The 23,935-nt window shown below is 41.3% G+C and overlaps 1 protein-coding gene across 1 annotated transcript in view; it reads right to left on the bottom strand.

Moving 5' to 3' along the window:
* CNTNAP2 (contactin associated protein 2) overlaps positions 1-23,935 on the bottom strand; it is a 1,471,582-nt gene that overhangs the window by 394,654 nt on the left and 1,052,993 nt on the right. Inside the window, exon 15 of the mRNA XM_053608746.1 lies at positions 13,835-13,962. Within this exon, the coding sequence (XP_053464721.1) occupies positions 13,835-13,962 (128 nt within the window). The remainder of the gene's footprint in view (positions 1-13,834; positions 13,963-23,935) is intronic.

Below are 23,935 nucleotides of genomic sequence, written 5' to 3'. Positions count from 1 at the left end.
ACAGAAAATGGTCTTTCCTCATTCTCTCCCCATTTCCCTTTTCCCTTTATATGTGTCCTTCTAGAGAGATACATCTTTTCATCTCTCTATCTTATTCAGAACTAGATTACAAATTTCCTGAATGCAAAAATCATTGGTCATGCTTCTGAACCTGCAGCGTGCCACGATGCCCAGTATACAGCTGGTGGTATCTTAGTGTACGTGGCCTGCTACAAAAATACCATAAACCGGGCGGCTTATAAACAACAGAAGGTCATTCCTCACAGTTCTGGGGTCTGGGTAGGCCAGGATGAAGGCAGGTTTTGGCATCTGGTGGGGGCTACTTTCTGGCAAACAGATGGTACCTGCATCCTCATGATGGGAGGAGCAAAAGAGCTCTAGGGGTCTCTTTGATAAGGGTGCTAATCTCATTCATGAAAGCTCTGACCGAGATTAGCCTCAAGACCCAGTCACCTCTCAAAGGCTGCACCTACTAATGCTATCACTTTAATTATTAGGTCTCAGCCTACACATTTTAGTGGGCCACAAACATTCAGGCCATAGCAGTGCTCAAAATACGTTTATCATTGGTAATTGACTGATCCATTTGTTCACTTCAGATTATAATTCATTATTTATGAATGAGCTTAATTTGACAGAAATAATAATGGTTGCCATAGGAATTTGCATTTAAGCTTAATTCATCTAATATGACAAAACTGAGGGTTTTTAGAGTCGTTCTGCTCTTTTTGTCTAATATCTATAACTATCATTATTGAGAACTTACTGCACCGGTCACTGTTTTAAGCTCTCTGCATCTAGCTGTCTCCTTTTATCCCCATAGCAACCTTTTGCACTCAGCATAATTATCTCTACTTTGCTGATGAGGAGATTGAAGCTTAGTGCAGTTAAAAACTTTTCTAATGTCAGAATCTGAGCCTAGGTCTGCCTGCCCCAACATGTGCTCTTAGCCAAAGTTTCTTTAATTTCCCTGTCAGAAAAATATAGAAAATCTCTCAAAAACAGGGTTTTGGGTTGTATTCTGGAGAATTGGGATCAAAATCTCCAGGGGTAAAGTGGGGCCAGAAATCTGCATATTGACAAGCACCCCAGGTAATTTTTGTAACCAAATTTAATAAGCATTCAACTATTGATATGGTTTACTAGTATTTAGAAAGTCTCTCTGTTAAATCTTTTTCTGCATATAGTTTGATCTCCGTTACATAAATATTCCTGGAGGTTCAGACCCACCAGAGGAACAAAACTTACAGATCCAATTCTCAAAAGTCTGCTGTGTCCCAAGGACACCCAGGGTCCAAGGCTGAACTCACACTTTCACTCTGTTGTCTCTGTTTTGAAATTCACATACTTTTCAAACAAGTGGTCCTGCCTTTGCCTTGTCACTGGTTTTTTGAAATTATGTAGCTAGTCCTGTTCAGGAACTCCATGCAGCAGAAACTCCAGGCCACAAGATGCAAGGTCAGTTCAAGGAAAGAACTTCTCTCTCTGTCTTCAGGACTTTGGAAAGCTGTTATCTGAGGTGGGGCAAAGCGAGGGCGTGAAGTGGGTGTGTGAAGCAAGCTGGTATGAGGTTGTAGTTAGGGATACAGAATAAGGTTCCTGTGGAAGGACGGAGGAGAGCAGGGTCCTGAGTGTGGAGAGGCGAGTGGAGGAGAGGCCAGGGCAGCTTCCCCCTCCACCCATGGCTGGCCTGGGGACCTAGATTCCAGGAGGGTTAGCTGATAGACAAGAATGTCTCCCCACATTGCACTGTTGGTGCTGAACAACTGTTTTCTTCCAGGAGTCTGGGATTTGGGAGTGGGCCAGGCAAGGGCTGTCCTGACCAATAAACAGCCCGAGCGCTGAGTCTCTACTGACCTTCCAGGGTAGATCGTATTTCAGAGTTGTCACGACTCATCGCTGGGGGAATTAAACGTGTTCTGTGTGACTTCCCTCGAGAGGACTCCTGAGAGTGTGTGCCTGGTTTCTTCTGGACTATATTCCATCTGCCTCTTGCCTCTGCTGACTTCTCTTTGTATCCTTTTGCTACAATAAATCACGTTTGTGAGGACAGCTGCAGCACTGTCCCACATCTGGTGGGGGTGGCGGCTCAGTTCTAAGGCCTCGGTGGACGCCTGGAGCTGCAGCTGGTACCGAACCCCGTACAGGCCGTGTAGGAATTTCTTTCCCCGTTTTTATGATTTCACAGACAGAAGACACATTCTTACCACAGACCTTAGCAACCTTATTTTTTCCTTTTTAAAGTCGGGAACTTTTATATTTCACTTAAAGGATACACCATACAGCTTCTTTTTGACATTATCGGAATTGCTGGCATCACTACTACTGTGCTTTGAGGCCATTACTAAGTAAAATAAAGGTGACATTGCCACAGTTAATCAATCTCAAAACCAAGCCAGCTACCAGGTGACTGTTGGGTGAGCAGTTTGTACATCATGAACGCACAGCACAAAGGGACGAGTCGGGCCCCCGCACAATGGAGTGGGACAGGGAGAAATTTCCTTGTGCTACCTATAACAGCACACAATATACAACGTATGAATTGGTTCTTTCTTGAATTTTGTATTTTCAGACCACAGTTGACCTTCACTAATTTGTGGAATCATAAGACACAGTGTGAAATCAATATTGCCCACCAAGAATGACAAGTTTCAGGTGTGATCCGGGTACTGAGGGTCCAGGGTAGAATCAATGGCCAATGCTCTTCCCTCAATCCCAAAGAGAAGCTGTAAAGTTTGCCTTCTCATGGATGCCACACTGAACTACGGTCTCATTTCCTAAGGATGCTCAAGACACAAGCAGCTTCTCTGTGGGACCATCAGCACAAGCCAAGCAAACGGTCCCTTCTGTAGGCAGAGGGACACCCAGACTTAATTTTGGTGCTTCTACCTGTTTGTTTTACTTACATAGTGACACATAAATTTTTCCATACATAAATACGAACGATTAAGAGGAGTACTATATCTTTTGGAAACACATAATAATAAATAAATAAACATAATTAAAGACATAAACCACATCAAAGTATCTTCTCAGCACTAATGCTTGGGACATGTTCTCTTTTGAATGAATTTAATTCCATGATGCTAGATAATTTTTTTAAAAAGTATTATTATTTTTTTCTTACCTTTTTGTTTTGTTTTGTTCTTTGGTATGGAGAAGACTGAGGCTGTCAGAGTGAGCTTAGTGTCTTTATCCCAACCAAAAGAGAGTGGACTCGGTGCCCGGCCACGGGGAAGGGGGCTGGGTGGGGGATGGGTTATGCTACAGCACTCCTGACCCCCTGAGCCAGTTGCTCCCTCTGAGTTATTCTCTCAGGCATGTCCATGGGAGACCAGAGCAGAATATCTGAGACATACACATTTCATTTCTGTTAAATAACAGGACTTATTTTAAGTTCAAGTCTTAACTGATATCCTATTCAGTATAATACAATTAAATGCTTAAGGTCTAAACAGCAGAAAACAAAATTGATTAGGGTAATCTACCAGCATTGAATTAAGGAATACTTAATGCATTAGACATAGGGATTACAAAAAAGATTATCGAGTCACCTCATTGTCTGAGGCTTCACAAGTCAAGAAAACCTTGAACCAGAGACGGCATGGCTAGAATCTTAATGGGCATACAACTTCTCCTTCATCAAAGGCAAGCAAGCCTTCTGAGCGTAGTTTTTCTTTTCACACTTAGAGATTGAGAGAGATTCTTGATTAAGCATTGGCCTAGGAGCTAGTATTACCCAGCCCCCTACAGGGCATAACAAAGATATTTGTTTACTTTAAAACCATCGACCCTTGGACCCTTGGGTAGGAACACAGGAGCCCCCTTCTCTTCTTAATTTGGGATTGAACGTCTATTCCAAAGAGCAGTTTATCACATCAATGGGTAGATATCAATTCAAATGCACTATTTCCGATGTACATGCACCTGGTGAATTTTAAGTTAGGATTTATTTTAAAGATAGTAATACAACTCCTATATAACATTCATGATAGCATTTAGTATAATTTTCTTTTATCCTGGTGATAATAAGATTGTTATTCCAGAGCTGTCAGCAAACTTGAAGAAAAAGCTAATTTTTAAAGTTTTCTTCAACAAAGTTCCCAAGTTTCCCAGAGCTGCACATAGGATTGTGAAAAGAAGCTTTATGAAAAGTCAAGTAGGTATCGTAAAACAGGTGAACTGGAACACAGTTTTAATTATGCCAGAGTGAGGTAGTTTATAGCTCATAGTTTAGCACCCTAACAATAGATCTGAAGGACTGACTAATTGTAATTTTGTCAGTAATAACCTTGAGACAGGGATAAACAAAAGTATGAAGGGTCTACCTGGATCTCTGGAGGGCCAAGGGGGGTTAATCTAATTTACATTAAACAATGAGTTCCACAAACTTAATACTTCACCTGCATCTTAATTTAGAATTGCCAAAGAAACTATGAAAACTTAGCAAAAGAGTTTTTTTTAATCCTTAATTTGAAGATAATCATCGCATTCAAGGGATTTTCAAGGTACAAAGGAATAAAAGTTTTCATTTAGTTAAGATGAATAAATGTGCAAAAACCTTGTTGAGGTTAAAAATAGTTGTGCATATAAAATCAGTAATAGCTCCTCTCCCGGATCCTATACAATTATTGTCTGCGCATGTTTTCTTTATTGCGAAGTGCCTTGTGGCACTGCCTCCATTGTTAGCCTGGAATGCTTACTGAAGTCTTTTGTGGTTATTTAACCATTCATATCCGTTTAATGAATACATATCTGAGTGCCTCAATGTGGCAGGCCTTGTCCTTGGCCCTGGGATACAGACTTCTGCCTGAGGCTCCCATCTACTGTTGATAATAATGCAAATAAACAGAGAAAAGAGACTGATGTGTAATAAATAATTTATGTGGTCTTTGTCTCAGTTTCTTGGGACTGAGCTTCTAAACTCTTGAACTTACCCAAGTGACAGGAATGATCTTGTTCATGGTGGGTGCCTGGGACCATACCTGAGTTTATGCTAATGAAGTGACTCCTGTGCGCCCCTGTCAGGAAGACCAGCCACATGACCGGAGATTGGGGCTTTGAGCCCCCTGCTATCAGCCTGATCTCCAGGGAGGAGGGAAGGGGGGCTAGACATTGAGTTTACTCATGTGGCCAGTGAGCTTCGTGCTTACACAGTGAAATCCCAGCAATGCCTCTGAATGCTGAAGCTTGGGTGAGCTCTTTTGGTTGGTGCTATATACTGATGGGTGGGGGCAATGTATCTTCACCTCATGGAGAGAGGACCTGGAAACTCTGGATTTGAGCCTCTCCCAGGCTGCCCTATGAAGCTCTTCACTTGGCTGGTCTAGTATTATAACCTTAAAGCAAAACTTTAATTATAAATACAGCACTTTCCTGAGTTCTGTCATTCTAGTGAATGACTGACCCTGAAGTGACAGTGGGAAATCGCTGGTTTATAGTCATCCGGTCAGAAATGCAAGTGCCTGGAACATCGGCCAGCTCACAGCTGGAGTCTGGAGCCAGGCTCCCTGGGGACGGCGTTCCTGACTCGTGCTGGCTGAGCTGACTCTGGGCAGTCGGTGCCAGAATCGGGTTATGTATCACACAGATATTTTCAGGTAATGACATGTTCTATGACAAAATAAACAGGGTCATGGTGAGGTGTGGGTGACCATGTTAGCTGAGTAGATAGGGTGAACGTCTCCACATGATGAGGATGAAATGAGGGATTGCTCCGCGGATGGACCCTGCCCAGGAGCTCAGAAAATGCCCCTGAGCTCTAATCCGCTACTGTGGCCACTACCTGCAAATGAGGGGCTGGCTGCCTGGCCGGGAGCCACACTCTCCCCTGTGAGACTAGGCAGGGGCTCTCCCACAGGGTCACAGAGTAAAGGGCATGGGCAGGAGAAGAGAAGACAGGGAGATGGGCGGAGACTTTTACATGTCAAACCTGCGATCATAACAATGATGGTGAGTGGCACTTAGAGCGCCCTGGCCGTGCGGGAGGACTGGGGAGAATGAGGCTTTAGCAGAGAAATCTCAGCGATGCGGTTATGGCTCTTCTCCCTTGCAGCTGAGATCAGGTTGTATGTGGGAAGTGGAAGCCCAGAGAGGCTTCTGACGAGTGAGGGGTGGGAGCTGAGATTTGGGCCAGACATGTGTGATTCCAAAGTCTGAGCTGTCCCCTATGCTGCAGTCTGGCCAGTGGCAACAGGGCCTGTGCCATCTTGAGTCCTGCCCGAGGCTTCCTGACCCAGGATGTGCAGTGTAACAAGCTCACAGGTGATTTCTGAGCACATTAAAGAGTGTCCAGCACTACTGCATAAGGCCCCCGAGCCTTGCAGTCAAGTCAGACTCTCACTGGGAAGCTAAACTTTCATTTCAATCTTCTCTATTTTGTTAAAATTTTCACCCTACAAACTGACCCAGGTTGAGGGCCATGTCCCTTTGCCGTCCCCTCAGCAAAGGTTTTTAGATTGGATTTGATTTCAGGAATCAATCTTACCTGGAATAGGTAAGACTCTGTCGTAACTAATGTTTTTCTAATTTTCCAGTGTGTTCCATACTGGGAAATTTTAGAACCGAGCCTAATTCTCTTCTGCACACAGTGGGAGAGGGATAGCTTGGAGAATTCCACAAAGGAACCCAGCTGTGGGGATTCAGTGTATAGAAGAAAAGTTGCCTCTGTATCTGAGGGTGCTGTCACTTCTGCAAAAGTGCCACGTTCAGGTAGGGAGATGATGGAGAGGTGACCAAGAGAAGGCAGGACTCGGCCCGCCCGCCAGGTGTGCTAAGTGAGGCTGGTGCCACCCCCTTCCCGCTGATCACCTCCTCCATGGGATCTGATAATTCGTCCAGATACAAAGAGTATTTAAAAGGATGAGCAAGAAAATCAGTCATATGTATGCAAACACAACATTTATTGTAACATAAAAACACCCCCCCCCTCAATTGTGACTGATTTTACTTCCCATTTCAACAGTTAACAGCTGAAGTTGGATAGCAGAAAAATTGTAAAGCTCATAGTTCAGTGAGTAGGGCGCCAACCACAAACACGGAGGTTGGCCGGTTCGAGCCCGGCCTGGGCCTGCTAAACAACTATGACAACTCCAACCAAAAAATAGCCGGGCATTGTGGTGGGCGCCTGTAGTCCTAGCTACTTGGGAGGCTGAGGCAAGAGAATCTCTTAAGCCCAAGAGTTTGAGGTTGCTGTGAGCCGTGACGCCAGAAAACTCTACCCAGGGTGACATAGTGAGACTGTGTCTCAAAAAAAAAAATAGTAAAGCTGATTCCTCCCCCAGGGACTTGTCCTCTTCTGCTAATTGTTTAAAGTCACTCTGGAGTCTGGGAGACAAAAGGGAAGCCTCTTCTACCCACAAAAATGGCTGCTTTTGTAATTGCAGCTGATCTCAGATGTGCCCCGAGGGCTCAGTCCTTTACTGGGAAGCAGCCTGGGTTGTGATCCTGCACATTTCTGCCTATTCTTAGAGCCACTCCTGCTTCTGAGTTGTTAGCAGCCTATCCCAGCTAAAGCTGGGACATTAAGAAAAAACAGAGGTTAATGGTTTCTACACATCACTCTAGTTTTTTTTTTTTCTCTAACTCTTACTATGAACCAAAAATACTGCTAGAATGAAAAGTAAAAGAAAAAAACAGAAATCCTCAACATTCTGCCACTGCCCCTTCACCCCCTGTGGCTGTGGGTTCCCTGTCAAGGTTTGCAGATGGTTGATCTCACAGGGGGGTAGGATTAGGAGCTCTGGCACACTCAGCGTTCCAGGACCCATTTCCTCTTTGGTCATTCACTTTGGACCTGGGGAATTATTACTACGGATGAAGGCTGTATTAAACTATCTTTTGATAGGTTCTGCCATAAACCATCTGTGAGACCCTGGGCCTGTCACTTAACCTCCCAGCCCCAGACCCTGCATCTGTAAAACTGGAGGCCTGCACGCGCTGACCTCTGAGACGCCTCTGCTGTTAGGATGCTGTGAGTCTTTGTTCTTGTTTGGAAGTATACTTGAGACAGGTATATACAGCCCACTTTGTGGGTAGACAAGGGGAAAGGGAAAGGATTTAGATCATCTTCTGGGAAATGATCACTTACAGGGATCGCATTTTACCCTTTTTTGGGTTTGTGGTGTTAATGCCCCTCTATCATCACTTCTGAACAGGTCACCAGGACCCAAGAGCAGCACCGGTGAAGACCAAGCTCAGATAAACAGGATTTAACTAATCGCTGGGTGGGGACAGAAGCGGAGGGCGTGTGGGCCTCTCTGTTAACACAACTTTCATCCTATACAGAGAGTCTAGAGGCAGTCTTTCTATTCCGGGTGGGGAGGAGTTGGCTTAGAAAAAACCTTTCTGGGCAATAGTCTAGGGAAGCAGAATGCACCAGGAATTAAAGTCTACTATGCAAGTGAAACTTTAACAAAGAAAGGGTAGTGTCAGGATCTGCATCCCAGCAGAGAGTAGCAGGGCTCTGAGTTTCTGTGCTTGGGTGATGGCCCTGTAAGGGCCGAGGCTGGGGCCCAGGTCACCCCTGGCTTTGTCACCCCTCCTCCCCGTTGATATATTCTTTTTGTTTCTCCTTCAACAAATATTTATTTGATCCTTTTTAGGTGTCAGGTATGCGATACTGCAGAGGATATAAAAGTGATCTGTTTTTACTGTGACGGACTTCCTGCTAGGGGAGGCAGAATCAATGCAGTAAGTTCCTCCTAAGGCACAGTTCGGTTCTCAACCTGGGTCATGACCCCTTTGGGGGTTGAACGACCCTTTCCCAGGGGTCGGCTAAATACATCTTGCATATTAGATGTTTACATTATGATTCATAACAGTAGCAAAACTATAGTTACAAAGTAGCAATGAAAATAATTTTATTGTTGGGGGTCACTACAACATGAGGAACTTATTAAAGGGTCGCGATATTAGGAAGGTTGAGAACCACTGCTCTAGGGCCTGTCAAGAGGAGGGGTGCAGCGTCCGGGAACATCTTCCCTCTGGCACCAGTGAGCCTGGCAGCAGTTTTTGTCAACCCTCCCTTGTGTCTTTCACTTCCAGAACGAACCTTCTGTGTCATTAGAGTAAGTTAGAAGACACAGTTTGGTGGGAACAGTGTTGAGTCTGATCACTGTGGCACACTGGTGGACAGTATTTCCCAGCCACCCCTGCAGTGTGACTGAGTTTTGCACAATGGAATGTGGACAAAAGTGATGGAAGCCACTTAAAAGTCAGACCTTAAAACATCCCTTGAGGTCCTCCAGTCTCTCTTCCCGCACATGGCAACCCTGGAGCTCAGGGGACCAGGAGGGCCCTTCCCCTCTCTAGTCTCCTCTAAGCTGGAAGCAGCCAAGTGAAAAGGAGATGTGCAAACTTCTAACTCTGCTCTAAGGCCCGGAGAGCTGCTTCCTCCCCACAGGGAAAATCCCTTCCTGAGCCCAGTGAGACTGGACTCTCTCCCCCCTGCCCAGGAGGACAGTGTGGCCTGAGGGTGCACACAGGTACTCCTGACAGGGAGTTAGACTTGCTTGCACCCCACCAAAAATGTGTCACCTGTGCAGAAACGAGGTGGAGGGTCCCAGGCATGGCCTTGCCCTTCTCAGGAAGGGAACAGCAGCTTATAGCCCTGGCTTGTAAAGTCCTAGCAATAAAGAGAGCGTGGCCTTTCTATCACTCTGGCACAAGGGATTGCTCTCCCGAAGTCCGCCGTCGTCTGGATGAAACTCCATCACCACCTTTATTTCTGTCCCGTGGGTCTTTCTCTCTGCCCTCCAAGTGTCCCAGAACGGGATGTGTTGCCTGCCTTGCCTTTTCTTCTTTGCCTCTCCAGGTTACCTCTGTAGCTCTCAGAAATTGAATTTGCATCTTAATCCTCCGGTGCGGCTTGAGTGCTGTGCCTGCCAGCGCTCAGCTCACAGCCGGCGCAGGCTTCTGGCATGGCCTCGGAAGAAGTCTTTGAGAGAACACGCTCTCCCTGAATTGTTTCCACCCAGGTTTATTAAAAACGTTTGCCTTTATAGTAAATTTGCTCCTAATTATTTGTTTACAGTCCCTTTATCCTTAGAGGGGTGTGTGGTAAATCTTTACCTCATACGGCTGAGAATATAGCAATTATCCAGCAAATACTCTCTTCCTCCAGCTCATTACAGTTATTCTATATAAGATTTCTATACTGTATCTCTGAAAAAGGGAAGTCTTTTATTTTTGAACAAATTCTGACAAAGTTTAGCAGACACCTCCAAGAATGATGATGGATTTAAATTTGGAAATGATGTCTGTCTACCCTATTACTGGCTTTTGTTCCTCTAAAAAGCTCTTTCATTCCTTCCTAGGTGAGCACAGGCAGTTGCAGGGGGTGTGTGTGTCATTCTGCGGAACTTCTGATCTTAGCTGAGCATCTATCACAGTCATACTTCCACTTAAATTTAGGTTTAAAGTTTCTATTTGGATAGGTTTGGCAAGAACACACTGAAAAAAACCACCACGATGAACAACAACAATCAAAACCCCACAAAAACCTGGACGGGCACAGCCGTTCCTACTTCTCCCAGACAAACGCAGCAGACCAGCGAGCAACTCACTGATTCTCTTTAGTATTTTGATTATCTGGGGCTATGAGTTCAGATGAGTCAAAGCAAAAACGAAACATTGGCACAGGCAAGACGAAACCGAGTGAAACCGCAGAAATGGTCGCGCACGTGGTCTCATTCTCTGAGACTCGGGGACAGAACCGGGTCCAGAGACAGCTTCTGAGGCCTGGCATCACTCAACTCCTCCAATACAGAAAGAGACATTTTTCAATGATGGATTTGGTTTTTCTAAACTGTAGCTTTGAAAAGACCTCAGTAAATGACATAAAGTGAGTCAGTCTCTAAACTACAGGCCACGTGTGCGGGACCACTTTTCAAATTACATGAATTTAATCCTCCCAACATGGACACTACATTGGCACCACTAACGTGGGTGGCTGGGGCTAGTGGTAGACAAGACCCAAATGAACTATTCTGAGGACATTTTAATTTACTCAGCAGTCGACTCAGGGAAAAGAATACGGTGGGGAGATCAAGCCCAACCTCGCTCCCAGAAAGCTCTTTGTGTTCTCTGCCCTGCCTTTCCTCCTGGAGCGCCTCCGAGGCTGGAAAGGGGCTCAGGAATGTGTTGTGTGAATGCCATTTTCAAAGAAGCCTTCTGTTCATTTGTAAAGCAGAAAAGCTAATATTTGCCTTACCTACCTCATAGGCGGCCATGTGTATCCCAGGAGATCATTTATGTATGAAAACCGGACAATGCGATTGATGGGGAAGACTCTATTATTACTGTGTCCACGGAAGAACATTTGTAAAATGACTATGGGGCTCGAAATTCTTGACTGCAATTCAAGTACAAGGTGTCGTACATATTCTCAGTTGTCTTGGAAAAAGAAAGATTTTTTCTCTCTCTCATAAACACAAAAGTATTCTACATAACTGTAATTAAATATTAACTGCTTTTGTTTTCATGAAGTATCTGGTAAAATATGATTTAAAAGAGAATCTCTGGGCGGCACCTGTGGCTCAGTGGGTAGGGTGCCGGCCCCATATACTAAGGGTGGCGGGTTCAAACCTGGCCCTGGCCAAACTGCAACAAAAAAATAGCCGGGCGTTGTGGCAGGTGCCTGTAGTCCCAGCTACTCGGGAGGCTAAGGCAAGAGAATCGCTTAAGCCCAAGAGCTGGAGATTGCTGTGAACTGTGATGCCATAGCACTCTACCCCAGGGTGACAGCTTGAGACTCTGCCACCAAAAAAAAAAAAAAAAAAAGAGGCTCTCTGAAGCTAAAGTATTCTAAGTGCACTAAGGTCATGAGATGTCAACGGATAAAATGTTTCTAAGGACAACACCACCCTTGGAATAGAAATGGAAATGAATGTAGACCACCACAACTTTTCACTATTTTCTTTTAAAAAATATAGTCTGCCTGAAATATATCTTCTATGGTTCTTTCCTTGAGCATCAGTTGCATTTATTTAATATCACAAAACCTAATGTTAAATTATAAGCCATGTTTTGTTTTCCAATATGTTTTCATGTGTATTTCTCAAAGTGTGGTCTGAACTTTTTTATCTTATTTCCCAGAGTACCTGGGAAAGTGCTACATAAATAGCAGTTCTACAGTGATGTCTTCCTGGGGACTGATTCACTGATTAAGAGAAAACACAAAGCTAGTATTAGTTATAGGTTATTAATGTACTCTAGTATAAGCTACTTAATATCACTGGGTTCTTCTTTTTAAAAGTTTATAGAAGTAGAATTTTTATAAATACATGAAGTTAACCAACTACTTAATTGGAATCCTTTCTCTAATTCAAAGCTAACTTCAGAATTAGGATTGATAAGCTAGAAATATTTACCTTCGTGTGTTAACGAGAAATTACTCCATACAGAACTGACTCTCAATCCACATCATGACGGCCTAAGAGTTTTTAGAGCAACACAACAGTCTATCTCTCAGAAGATCTGTTTTAAAATGCATATTTATTGTTTTATGGCAATATCCCTTTCTTAAGCAGTTGAAATTAAATTTCTTCTTGCACATGAAGCCTGACAGACAAATGAAATACTATTGTTAAAGATTTTTTTGGCTGATCTGAATTTTATAGGTGGGACTTTTCCATGAAAGAAGAGAAGAATCAGTTAAGATGCCATCTCTCTTTTGTGTTAGGAATGCTGAGTTGCTTAATTGCTGGCAGCCTCAATTCGCTAAGTAGTAAAGTGGTAAGCATGCGTCAGTGTGTTCGTAGGACACTCTAGGAGTGAATGCAATAATTCATTATCTGGTAGATCTAATTTCCCTTTGATTTACATAAGTGGCAGTAATATTCCACCTCACACAATGCTTTCCTAAGAGCAATCCGAATCCAAGCACTAAAATCTTTACAGCCTCCCCAGGAGGAGTTGGGATGCAGGTGGTATTCTCATTACCACGGCTGAGAAAATGGAAAGGTTTGCCCGGGGTCTCCCGGCAAGCCAGTTATTTGGGGAGCAGAATCTAGGTCTCCTGATGCCGAGCACACAGTCACAAAAGCACAGAACTCTTAGGAGAGTCACTTAAATCATGTGCACGGAGAGGAAGGGAAAATGACACCCAGGATGCTCATTGCCAAATCCCCCGGCGGCCTTGTCACCATTTCCCTCTGACTGCACATAAAGCTCGCAGAAAGGTATCAAACCACATAAAATCCTAATGGTGCCTTAATTAGGAGGGACCATCACTCTCACTCCCTTACCTCCCACCATCCAAGCCGGCAGCCCCAAATTCCTCTCTGGGGTGCCCGACCCTGAAAGCAAGACATAGTTACTGAAACCATCTTTGGCTTACAAGGGACCATCAAGCTCTGATGATGATGAAGTTTGATAGCAAGAATGTCAAACTTTATATGGCCATAATCCAAGTTTACAATGATACATTAAGCCATAATGCTACTATTTATATCACCATAAAACTGGGTTTATGGTGATATAAATAGTCATGCTAATGGCATTAACAGCAGCACTCAGTGGCATCCCAGCTGTTGAGTGCTGCATTTATGCTATTAGCACTGCTATTTATATTACCATAAACTTAGGGAGTCAAACTTGTTACATATGAATATACAAGGAAGATGGATGTCCACATTTTACTCCCCTATCTAGGCTCCTGTGCCGGAGACTTTTTAGCTCTTGCCCTGCTCTGTATTAGCTCTGCTGTGGTTGTGTGATGTTTCTGCAGGGGTCACTACAGAGTAAGTCTGTTTTCTGGTATCCTCTGAGAGGCAAGGAAATGCCGCTTGACTGGCTGTAAGGAAGTGAGAGCACAGCCAGCAGGCTGACTTACTGTCTCCTTGGCAGCGCAGGGGGCCCACGCTCAGCTTGGCCTCAGAGCCTTGCCGGTCAGTATCGCCAACCACCACTTGGCTCACTGGCAGGTGATCTTTGTAGGACAAGAAGCCAGCGTCCTTCCTCCTGGATCACAGAGAGAGACAGAAAAGACCAGGAGGCCGAGTTAGAAACACTTCTTTCCTGCTAAGTGTTTCAGTTGTCTAACAGTCGACAATGTTTCCATCATTGTCTGGAAGTTCCCTAAGTAAACCTGAGTTCCAGGTTCTTCTCTCTCTTTTCCATCCCTGGTCTCACAGCACATCCCTTAGAAGCAACTCTGGCATTTTTGTCTTCTGGAAAACACCAGAACTGACACTGGATTTCCAGAGACCCAGGATCACTATTGTCACAAACTATTTATGTTGAGAGGCGACCACAGAGCATGCCAGACACTGAACACTGATGCAGTGGGCTATCGTCATGAAATCAAAAGTTCTAGAAAGTCAACAACTGGATAGCTTGAAGAATATGTGAAACAAAACTCTACTAAATAAACAGAAACACCCTTTGCCCTTTTCATTGCTGAGCAGCGGTTCCTTCAGAGGCTTTCTTCCCTGCTGTGCCTCAGCTAAATCAAAGCCACCTTGGTTCCTTTCTTTCTTTTTTTCCGTTTAACAACTGCAATTATTCACGGGAAGTTATAACACAGAGCAGGTGTTCAAGAAGTGTCTATTTCCAACTGTAATGAAGAGTAAGACTCGAGAAAACTCGAGCCTGGTTTAGCTTTCCTCCTGGGATCGTTCCCCGGTGGGCTTCGGAGGAAGCATTCCCAGTCCACCCCATACCCTAAATGAAGGAATAGGACAAGGCTGGTTGCAAATTGCTAATGTGAGGATGGAGCATAGAACCCAGATGATCCTGGCCCAGACCCGAGGAGGGTTACACGCAGGGCTAAGGGCTTGGTCCTGCACAGCACAGATTTCTCCTTAGAGCAGTGGTTCTCAACCTTCCTAATGCCGCCATGGATTTTCATTGTTACAAAGGGGTCGCGACTCACAGGTTGAGAATTGCTGCTAGAGGAACATCACTGCCCCCTTGTCCTCTTTTCCTGCCTCTGTGGCTGAGGGATTCCTCATGTGGGGCTGAATGGTGGGAGGCACAAATCAGTGTGAAGTCAGTCCTCAAATTCACTCTTTCAGGTGATTTTTTACTCTGTTCAATCTTTACATAAATAACCATTTTGAAGTGGCACACAGAACTGATTACAGAAAAGAAAACTGATTTTGGATGATAGGAGGAGAGAGACAGTGTGATAATCAGGTTAAAAGTTTGCCACTCACATCTCCTACAAAATAGCACAGGGAACTGAGGGGAGCTGACGGAAGCTTGTCTTGAAAATGCTATGCTGTCTGGTGCAGTTGCGTACCCCTCTGACCTTCTGGAATGTCAGTGAGCAAATGTGCGCCCTGGTGGGTCAGGACCTGCAGAAACCCAGGAGTGAGCCACACAACTTGGCCAGTGGGCCTCAAACAAACAAATGCATTTTATGTTGACTTGTTTTTCTCACTGTCTCAAGTTTCTAAAATAAAGGTGGTTTTTTTTTTTTTAATAATTGTTTATCAAATCAGACTAAGATCATGCAGAAAAGCACTACGATTCTTACAGACACTGTTGCTACTAACGATCATGCCTCAAATATCTCGGGGGAATGTTTTGCCAACCCACCGTGTTTGATTAGGAGTTCTATGAATTAAATCCATGTCAAAAAAGAAACACGCCCTTTGATATTAAACTTGGTATTTAGTGCCTCTTAAAGGAACGATAAATGAAAGTACCCTTTAATGGCATACAATTTGACAACCTATGAGAAACGATGTTGTGTACTCCTGTGGAACCCAGGGCTGAGATTCTCTGCAAGCTGATAACGACTTAGCATGACGTGAATCTAAATCAGGGCTCTGCAAATGAAGTCCTAAGGAGCAAATCTGCCTTGTCACTTGTTTTCATAGGACCCATAAACCAAGAATGATTTTTATGTTTTAAATGGTTGGAAAAAATCAAAAGAACAAGTAGTATTTTGTGATGTGAGTAGGATACAAAATTCAAAGCCAACGTCCACAGCAAAGTTGTGTTGAAATACAGCCAGTCTTTTTTTTCTTTAATGTATTGTCTATGTTCACTACGATGGCAGAATTGAATAGTTGTGGCACAGACCACCCGGCCCTCAAAGCCTAAAATATTATTTGGTCCTTTATAGAGAAAGTTTGGCAACCCCAGCTCTAACTCATAATGGACTCATAACTGTCCATTTAGGAATTTATTAAGCAAACACTTCCTGGTTCTCATGGTGGGCAACTGTTGCCTAACTCAAATCTCCAAAGTGGGGCATGGGGTCGGGGAAGGGGTAATGCAAGGGGACGAGAATATTCACTGGTAACAAGTGAAGAGAAACCATTTAATGGAAAGAAACATTTCAACTTCAACTTATTTAATCTAACAATTAGAAATAGTTTGAGTTTAATTAATAATTAAGTTTTTTATGTACTTGGCTCAGTATGGCAGGTAATCATGATACAGCCAATATCTATCCCATAGGAAGAGCAGGTGCTCTCCAGTTTATGGGTACTTGCATGGTTTCACGGTTCCACCATCTATAAGATAGTGTGGCTGATTTTATAAAAATAAAATGTTAAAATGGTAGAATCTCCATGACATTCTGTAATAAATGAAAGTGATCATGAAAATCTGAAAGGTACAGTTCAATGAATTTATACACACCTCTACGACCAAGACCCAGAGAGTGATTTAGAACACCTCCCACTCCCCAGAGCAACTCGCATGCCCCTTCCCAGCTAGTACCTCTCCTCTAAAGTAACGAGGATTTTTTGTGCTGTCATCATAGATTAACTTTTCCTGGTCTTGACCTTTATATCCATGGAATCAGCATGCACTCTTTTGGGCCTGATTCCTTTTACTCTACTTTATATCTATGAGATTCATCCATGTTGTCAGTCCTAAAATATTTTGAATAAAAGATCGTGCTATATTAGCATACTACACAACAATGAGAATGAATATGCTCCTCTTGTCATTTGGGTGCTCCCCAGACTTTGTCTATTGTGAATAAAACTGCCATGTACATTCCTAACAATATGTTACTTATTAGTATTCATTATGTTGGGCATTTACCCAAAAGTAAAAATGCTGGGTCATAAAGCACACATTTAGCTTTAATGGATAAGGCCAAGCAGTTTTCTCGAGAGCATGTATCAATTTACATTGTCCCCCATGGTGCATGAGAATTAGGGTTCTTCAAGATCAAGATCTTTCCTGCACTTCGTGGTCTCAGTCCATTTACAGTGAGTGACAAAGTTAACCATTAATAGTATATTTATTTATCATGAAACTTATACTAAGGTAAGAACATTTTCAAAACAAATGTTTGGAAATATTCCAATTATTGTGCAATGTTATTGCTAAATTTTAGCAATCGATACATCAACAGATTGTCAACATTTGGAAATACAATTTTAAAATAATCTTATACATGTACAGTTTCGGTGGATTTTATAATCATTTCTTTTAGGTCTACACACATCCCTTGTTCAATGATTTTGCAAGAAAAACCAATTATTATCAGGATGATTGAAATTTACAAGCTGTGTTTTATCAGAACATTTTCATTACTGGTCAATGAAACTGAAAAATTAATATCATGTTTCATTAGGTGAGCTTAATAATGTACATCATCCCCATTTTTCTGAGAAGTTATGTTGACCAAGTTTTCCCCTGGTTGAATCTAGATTTAAAATCATACTATCTGGATCTCATCCTTGGACTTTTCACTAAAAAAGGTGGGGAAAACCAAACAGAATAGAACCAAATAACTACTAAGTCAATTAAAAGTTCTTTTCTTTTAATTCTCATTTATAAATGAGGTGAAAGGTGCCTTTTAAGATACTTAGCTAGCCTGAAATGTTAAGATTACCTGTAAATTAAAAGTAAAAGATAATTTTGAAAAACAGATCATGCTAAATCTTATAGACAATAGAAAAAGAAGAAATACTTCAAAATCATTCTGCTTGATCTGGGTACACCAGGTATTAAAATTGGAGAAAATATATTATTATAAAGGGGAAATTACAAACATATATCACTTATAAATGAGGATGCAATATCTTAAACAACATATTAACAAGTTGAATTAAAAATTAATATTTAAATAATGTACTTTGGTCAAAATGAAATCCAACTTATGTGAGAATTAGTCACTATTATCTTTTACTTTTATTTATAAATATTAGTTGTCTATTTTTGATACTTAAAAAAATAGTAAGTTAACTGATGACTCCATACTGAATCTCAGAGTCAAAGCATTCTATAATAGACATACGCCTATTCGACAATGTGAATGTTACTCTCTTTGCATCATCATTATTATTATTGCTTAATATTTTGATGTACCAATTGATTCCTTTTCTGAATGTATTTATGTTCATTCATTCTTTACAAGGTTTTTGTCTCTAGTCCTTATCTTAAACATTGTTATTATTATTAAATTTTAAGCCTTTTTAATTTTGTGAAGGCAAAAAAATGGAAACCTAATAAACAGATTTATATGTAAAAATAAAAAGAAAAGATTACCTATAAATTGTAAATTCAATGATATCCACAATGTTTTGCTTATCCTCGCCACTTAATCCAACTACATAGTCTACTAAAGAGTTTTAGAACTATCTCTTGCTCAGGTCAACCACTATTTTAATAATACTCTGGTGTTTATAATCAATTTAAGTGCCACCAGTAGTAATGACACTCAGATGTTCCTTACCAAACCAAGAAAAGAGTGGAAAAAATGTCATCTGAGAAAATAAGAAAAATTCACCTTGATATTTGATCAAAAATCTAAATATAACTCCAGAGATTTTAAAGTCACAAACACTGGGTGTGAAACTCAAAAAGCAACGGACTGTACCTAGATTGTGGAAGCTAGTGCATGGGCGGCAATAAAGTGGTTTGACTAGGACAAGATTTCCATGATCCTGCAGCTCAACCCACTTTAAAAAGGATTTGAGCTCTGGAAAGGGGCCCTCTAAAATACCTGTACCATGTCCATCTTAGTATCCTGTATGAGATTTTTTTGGCAAGCAAAACATGCCTTTGTTGAAAGTTATGATCCTTACAGATTGAGGTCAATCTAATTTCGGGATGTACTCAGTAACGATTTATCACGTTGGCATAATAAGCTAATTATACCTGTTGGTTGGCTTGTACATTAGAAAAAGTCTATCACCCATTTCAAATAGGCTCTGAACTCAGACTGCCATAAAATCCTTCCATCAGCATCGTTACTCATGCAAATCTTGATTCTATGGGTTTGCTTTTCTAAGGTGGCTGTTTCCGTTCCTTCCCTTCAACAGCATTTTCCTGAGGAATTCTCCCTTGCTTTGTTGTTCTTTTCTTGCCTGCTGAGAAAACTAACAAGCCTCTCCAGCAGTTCAGTCTTGCCCTTAGCTCAGTGAAAAGGAAAAAAAAAAAAAAAAAAAAAAGAAAGAAAAAATGCCCAACAAAAAGTAAACATCCCAAATTTTTACAATTGTAGCCTGTTTTGAAAGTTATTAGACTATGAGTTTTACTATACAGTAATTCTAGCAGAAAAGAAAGACTTCTCCTCTGTGAAGTTTTGGGAGTACTTGGTAACCCTTAAAAAATCATAGTCCATTCACTTTCTTGTATTTCCTTCAGAGCATCACCTAAACTAGAAATTTCTGGATGGGAGCCAGAAAATCGGTTATAGCTATGAAAGATCTCTTACAAAAACACATAGAAAAATAAAATAAACACATGAGAAGATGCTTAATATTATCAATCATTAGTGACATGCAATTAAAACTATACTGAGATGCTGCTTCGCACCTATGACACTAGTTGTAAACAAAAAGATAACAACAAGTGTTGACAAAGATTAGGAGAAACTGGAACATCGTACATACAATGGTGGGGCTGTAAACTGGTACAGTCATTTTTGAAAACGGTTTGGCAATTTCTTTTTTTTTTTTTTATTGTTGGGGATTCATTGAGGGTACAATAAGCCAGGTTACACTGATTGCAATTGTTAGGTAAAGTCCCTCTTGCAATCATGTCTTGCCCCCATAAAGTGTGACACACACCAAGGCCCCACCCCCCTCCCTCCTTCCCTCTTTCTGTTCCCCCCCCATAACCATAATTGTCATTAACTGTCCTCATATCAAAATTGAGTACATAGGATTTATGCTTCTCCATTCTTGTGATGCTTTACTAAGAATAATGTCTTCCACGTCCATCCAGGTTAATATGAAGGATGTAAAGTCTCCATTTTTTCTAATGGCTGAATAGTATTCCATGGTATACATATACCACAGCTTGTTAATCCATTCCTGGGTTGGTGGGCATTTAGGCTGTTTCCACATTTTGGCGATTGTAAATTGAGCTGCAATAAACAGTCTAGTACAAGTGTCCTTATGATAAAAGGATTTTTTTCCTTCTGGGTAGATGCCCAGTAATGGGATTGCAGGATCAAATGGGAGGTCTAGCTTGAATGCTTTGAGGTTTCTCCATACTTCCTTCCAGAAAGGTTGTACTAGTTTGCAGTCCCACCAGCAGTGTAAAAGTGTTCCCTTCTCTCCACATCCATGCCAGCATCTGAAGTTTTGAGATTTTGTGATGTGGGCCATTCTCACTGGGGTTAGATGATATCTCAGGGTTGTTTTGATGTGCATTTCTCTAATATATAGAGATGATGAACATTTTTTCATGTGTTTGTTAGCCATTCGTCTGTCATCTTTAGAGAAAGTTCTATTCATGTCTCTTGCCCATTGATATATGGGATTGTTGGCTTTTTTCATGTGGATTAATTTGAGTTCTCTATAGATCCTGGTTATCAAGCTTTTGTCTGATTGAAAATATGCAAATATCCTTTCCCATTGTGTAGGTTGTCTCTTTGCTTTGGTTATTGTGTCCTTAGCTGTACAGAAGCTTTTCAGCTTAATGAAGTCCCATTTGTTTATTTTTGTTGTTGTTGCAATTGCCATGGCAGTCTTCTTCATGAAGTCTTCCCCCAGGCCAATATCTTCCAGTGTTTTTCCTATGCTTTCCTTGAGGATTTTTATTGTTTCATGCCTTAAATTTAAGTCTTTTATCCATCTTGAATCAATTTTTTGAGTGGGGAAAGGTGTGGGTCCAGTTTCAGTCTTTTACATGTAGACATCCAGTTCTCCCAACACCATTTATTGAATAGGGAGTCTTTCCCCCAAGGTATGTTCTTGTTTGGTTTATCAAAGATTAGGTGGTTGTAAAATGTTAGTTTCATTTCTTGGTTTTCAATTCGATTCCAAGTGTCTATGTCTCTGTTTTTGTGCCAGTACCATGCTGTCTTGAGCACTATGGCCTTGTAGTACAGACTAAAATCTGGTATGCTGATGCCCCCAGCTTTATTTTTGTTACAGAGAACTGCCTTAGCTATATGGGTTTTTTTCTGGTTCCATACAAAACGCAGAATCATTTTTTCCAAATCTTGAAAGTACGATGTTGGTATTTTGATAGGAATGGCATTGAATAGGTAGATTGCTTTGGGAAGTATGGACATTTTAACAATGTTGATTCTTCCAAGCCATGAGCATGGTATGTTCTTCCATTTGTTAATATCCTCTGCTATTTCCTTTCTGAGGATTTCATAGTTTTCTTTATAGAGGTCCTTCACCTCCTTCGTTAGGTATACTCCTAGGTATTTCATTTTCTTTGAAACTATGGTGAAGGGAGTTGTGCCCTTAATTAGCTTCTCATCTTGACTGTTATTGGTGTACACAAAGGCTACTGACTTGTGGACATTGATTTTATATCCTGAAACATTACTGTATTTTTTGATGACTTCTAGGAGTCTTGTGGTTGAGTCTTTTGGGTTCTCTAAGTATAAGATCATGTCATCAGCAAAGAGGGAGAGTTTGACCTCCTCTGCTCCCATTTGGATTCCCTTTATTTCCTTGTCTTGCCTAATTGTATTGGCTAGAACTTCCAGCACTACGTTGAATAGTGAAGGTGACAGAGGACAACCTTGTCTGGTTCCAGTTCTAAGAGGAAAAGCTTTCAGTTTTACTCCATTCAGTAAAATATTGGCTGTGGGTTTGTCATAGATAGCTTCAATCAGTTTTAGAAATGTGCCACCTGTGCCTATACTCTTCAGTGTTCTAATTAGAAAAGGATGCTGGATTTTATCAAATGTTTTTTCTGCATCTATTGAGAGGATCATGTGATCTTTATTTTTGCCTCTGCTAATATGATGGATAACGTTTATAGACTTGCGTATGTTGAACCAGCCTTGCATCCCTGGGATGAAGCTTACTTGATCATGATGAATGACTTTTTTGATGATAAGCTGTAATCTATTGGCTAGGATTTTGTTGAGAATTTTTGCGTCTATATTCATGAGTGAGATTGGTCTGAAATTCTCCTTTTTGTTCGGGTCTTTTCCAGGTTTTGGTATCAGGGTGATGTTTGCTTCATAGAATGTGTTGGGGAAGATTCCTTCTTCCTCAATTTTTTGGAATAATTTCTGCAGTACAGGAATAAGCTCTTCCTTGAAGGTTTGATAGAATTCTGGAGTGAAGCCATGTGGACCAGGGCATTTTTTGGTTGGAAGATTTTTTATTGTTTCTTTGATCTCAGTGCTTGAAATTGGTCTGTTCAGGAGCTCTATTTCTTCCTGGCTAAGTCTAGGGAGAGGGTGTGATTCCAAATATTGATCCATTTCTTTCACATTGTCAAATTTCTGGGCATAGAGTTTCTGGTAGTATTCAGAGATGATCTCTTGTATCTCTGTGGGATCAGTTGTTATTTCCCCTTTATCATTTCTGATTGAGGTTACTAGAGATTTTACTTTTCTATTCCTCGTTAGTCTGGCCAATGGTTTATCTATTTTATTTATTTTTTCAAAAAACCAACTCCTTGTTTCATTAATTTTCTGAATGATTCTTTTGTTTTCAATTTCATTGATCTCTGATTTGATTTTGGATATTTCTTTTCCTCTACTGAGTTTAGGCTTAGATTGTTCTTCTTTTTCCAATTCCATAAATCTCTTGTGAGATTGTTGATGTGCTCTCTTTCTGTTTTTCGAATGTAGGCATCTAAAGCGATGAATTTTCCTCTCAAAACTGCTTTTGCAGTATCCCACAGGTTTTGGTGGCTTGTGTCTTCATTGTTGTTATGCTCAAGGAAGTTAATGATTTCCTGTTTTATTTCTTCCTGCACCCATCTGTTATTCAACAGAAGATTGTTTAGTTTCCATGCCTTTGGGTGGGGTCGAGCATTTTTGTTAGAGTTGATTTCCACCTTTAGTGCCTTATGGTCTGAGAAGATATAAGGTAAAATTTCAATTCTTTTGATTCTGTCGATATTTGTTTTGTGTCCCAGGATATGATCAATTTTGGAGAATGTTCCATGGGGTGATGAGAAGAATGTATATTCTTTATCTTTGGGATGGAGTGTTCTATATGCGTCTATCAAGCACAGTTGTTCTAGGGTCTCATTTAAATCTCTTATATCCTTGTTTAATTTCTGTTTAGAGGATCTGTCCAGCTCTGTAAGAGGAGTGTTAAGGTCCCCTGTTATTATGGTATTATCAGATATCATATTGCTCAGACTGAGTAAGGTCTGTTTCAAGAATCTGGGAGCATTTAAATTGGGTGCATAAATATTTAGAATTGAAATGTCTTCTAGTTGTAGTTTTCCCTTGACCAATATAAAGTGACCATCTTTGTCTTTTTTGACTTTAGTTGCTTTAAATCCACATGTATCTGAAAATAAGATTGCAACTCCTCTTTTCTTCTGAATTCCATTTGCCTGAAAAATTGTCTTCCTACCCTTGACTCGGAGCTTTCATTTGTCTTTTGAAGCCAGGTGTGTTTCTTGCAGACAGCAAATGGATGGCTTGTGTTTTTTAATCCAGTCAACCAATCTATGTCTCTTCAGTGGGGAATTCAAGCCAGTAACATTTATTGAGATAATTGATAAGTGTGGTAGTATTCTATTCGTCTTATTTGGTGAGAGTCCATTGCTTAGTTTATCTTTTGCATCAGTGTGGAGG

The sequence above is a fragment of the Nycticebus coucang genome, chromosome 11, assembly GCF_027406575.1.
Source record: "Nycticebus coucang isolate mNycCou1 chromosome 11, mNycCou1.pri, whole genome shotgun sequence".
Lineage (NCBI taxonomy): Eukaryota > Metazoa > Chordata > Mammalia > Primates > Lorisidae > Nycticebus > Nycticebus coucang.
The sequence above is the reverse complement of the archived record's forward strand: the minus strand, read 5'-3'. Positions and strand labels throughout refer to the sequence as shown.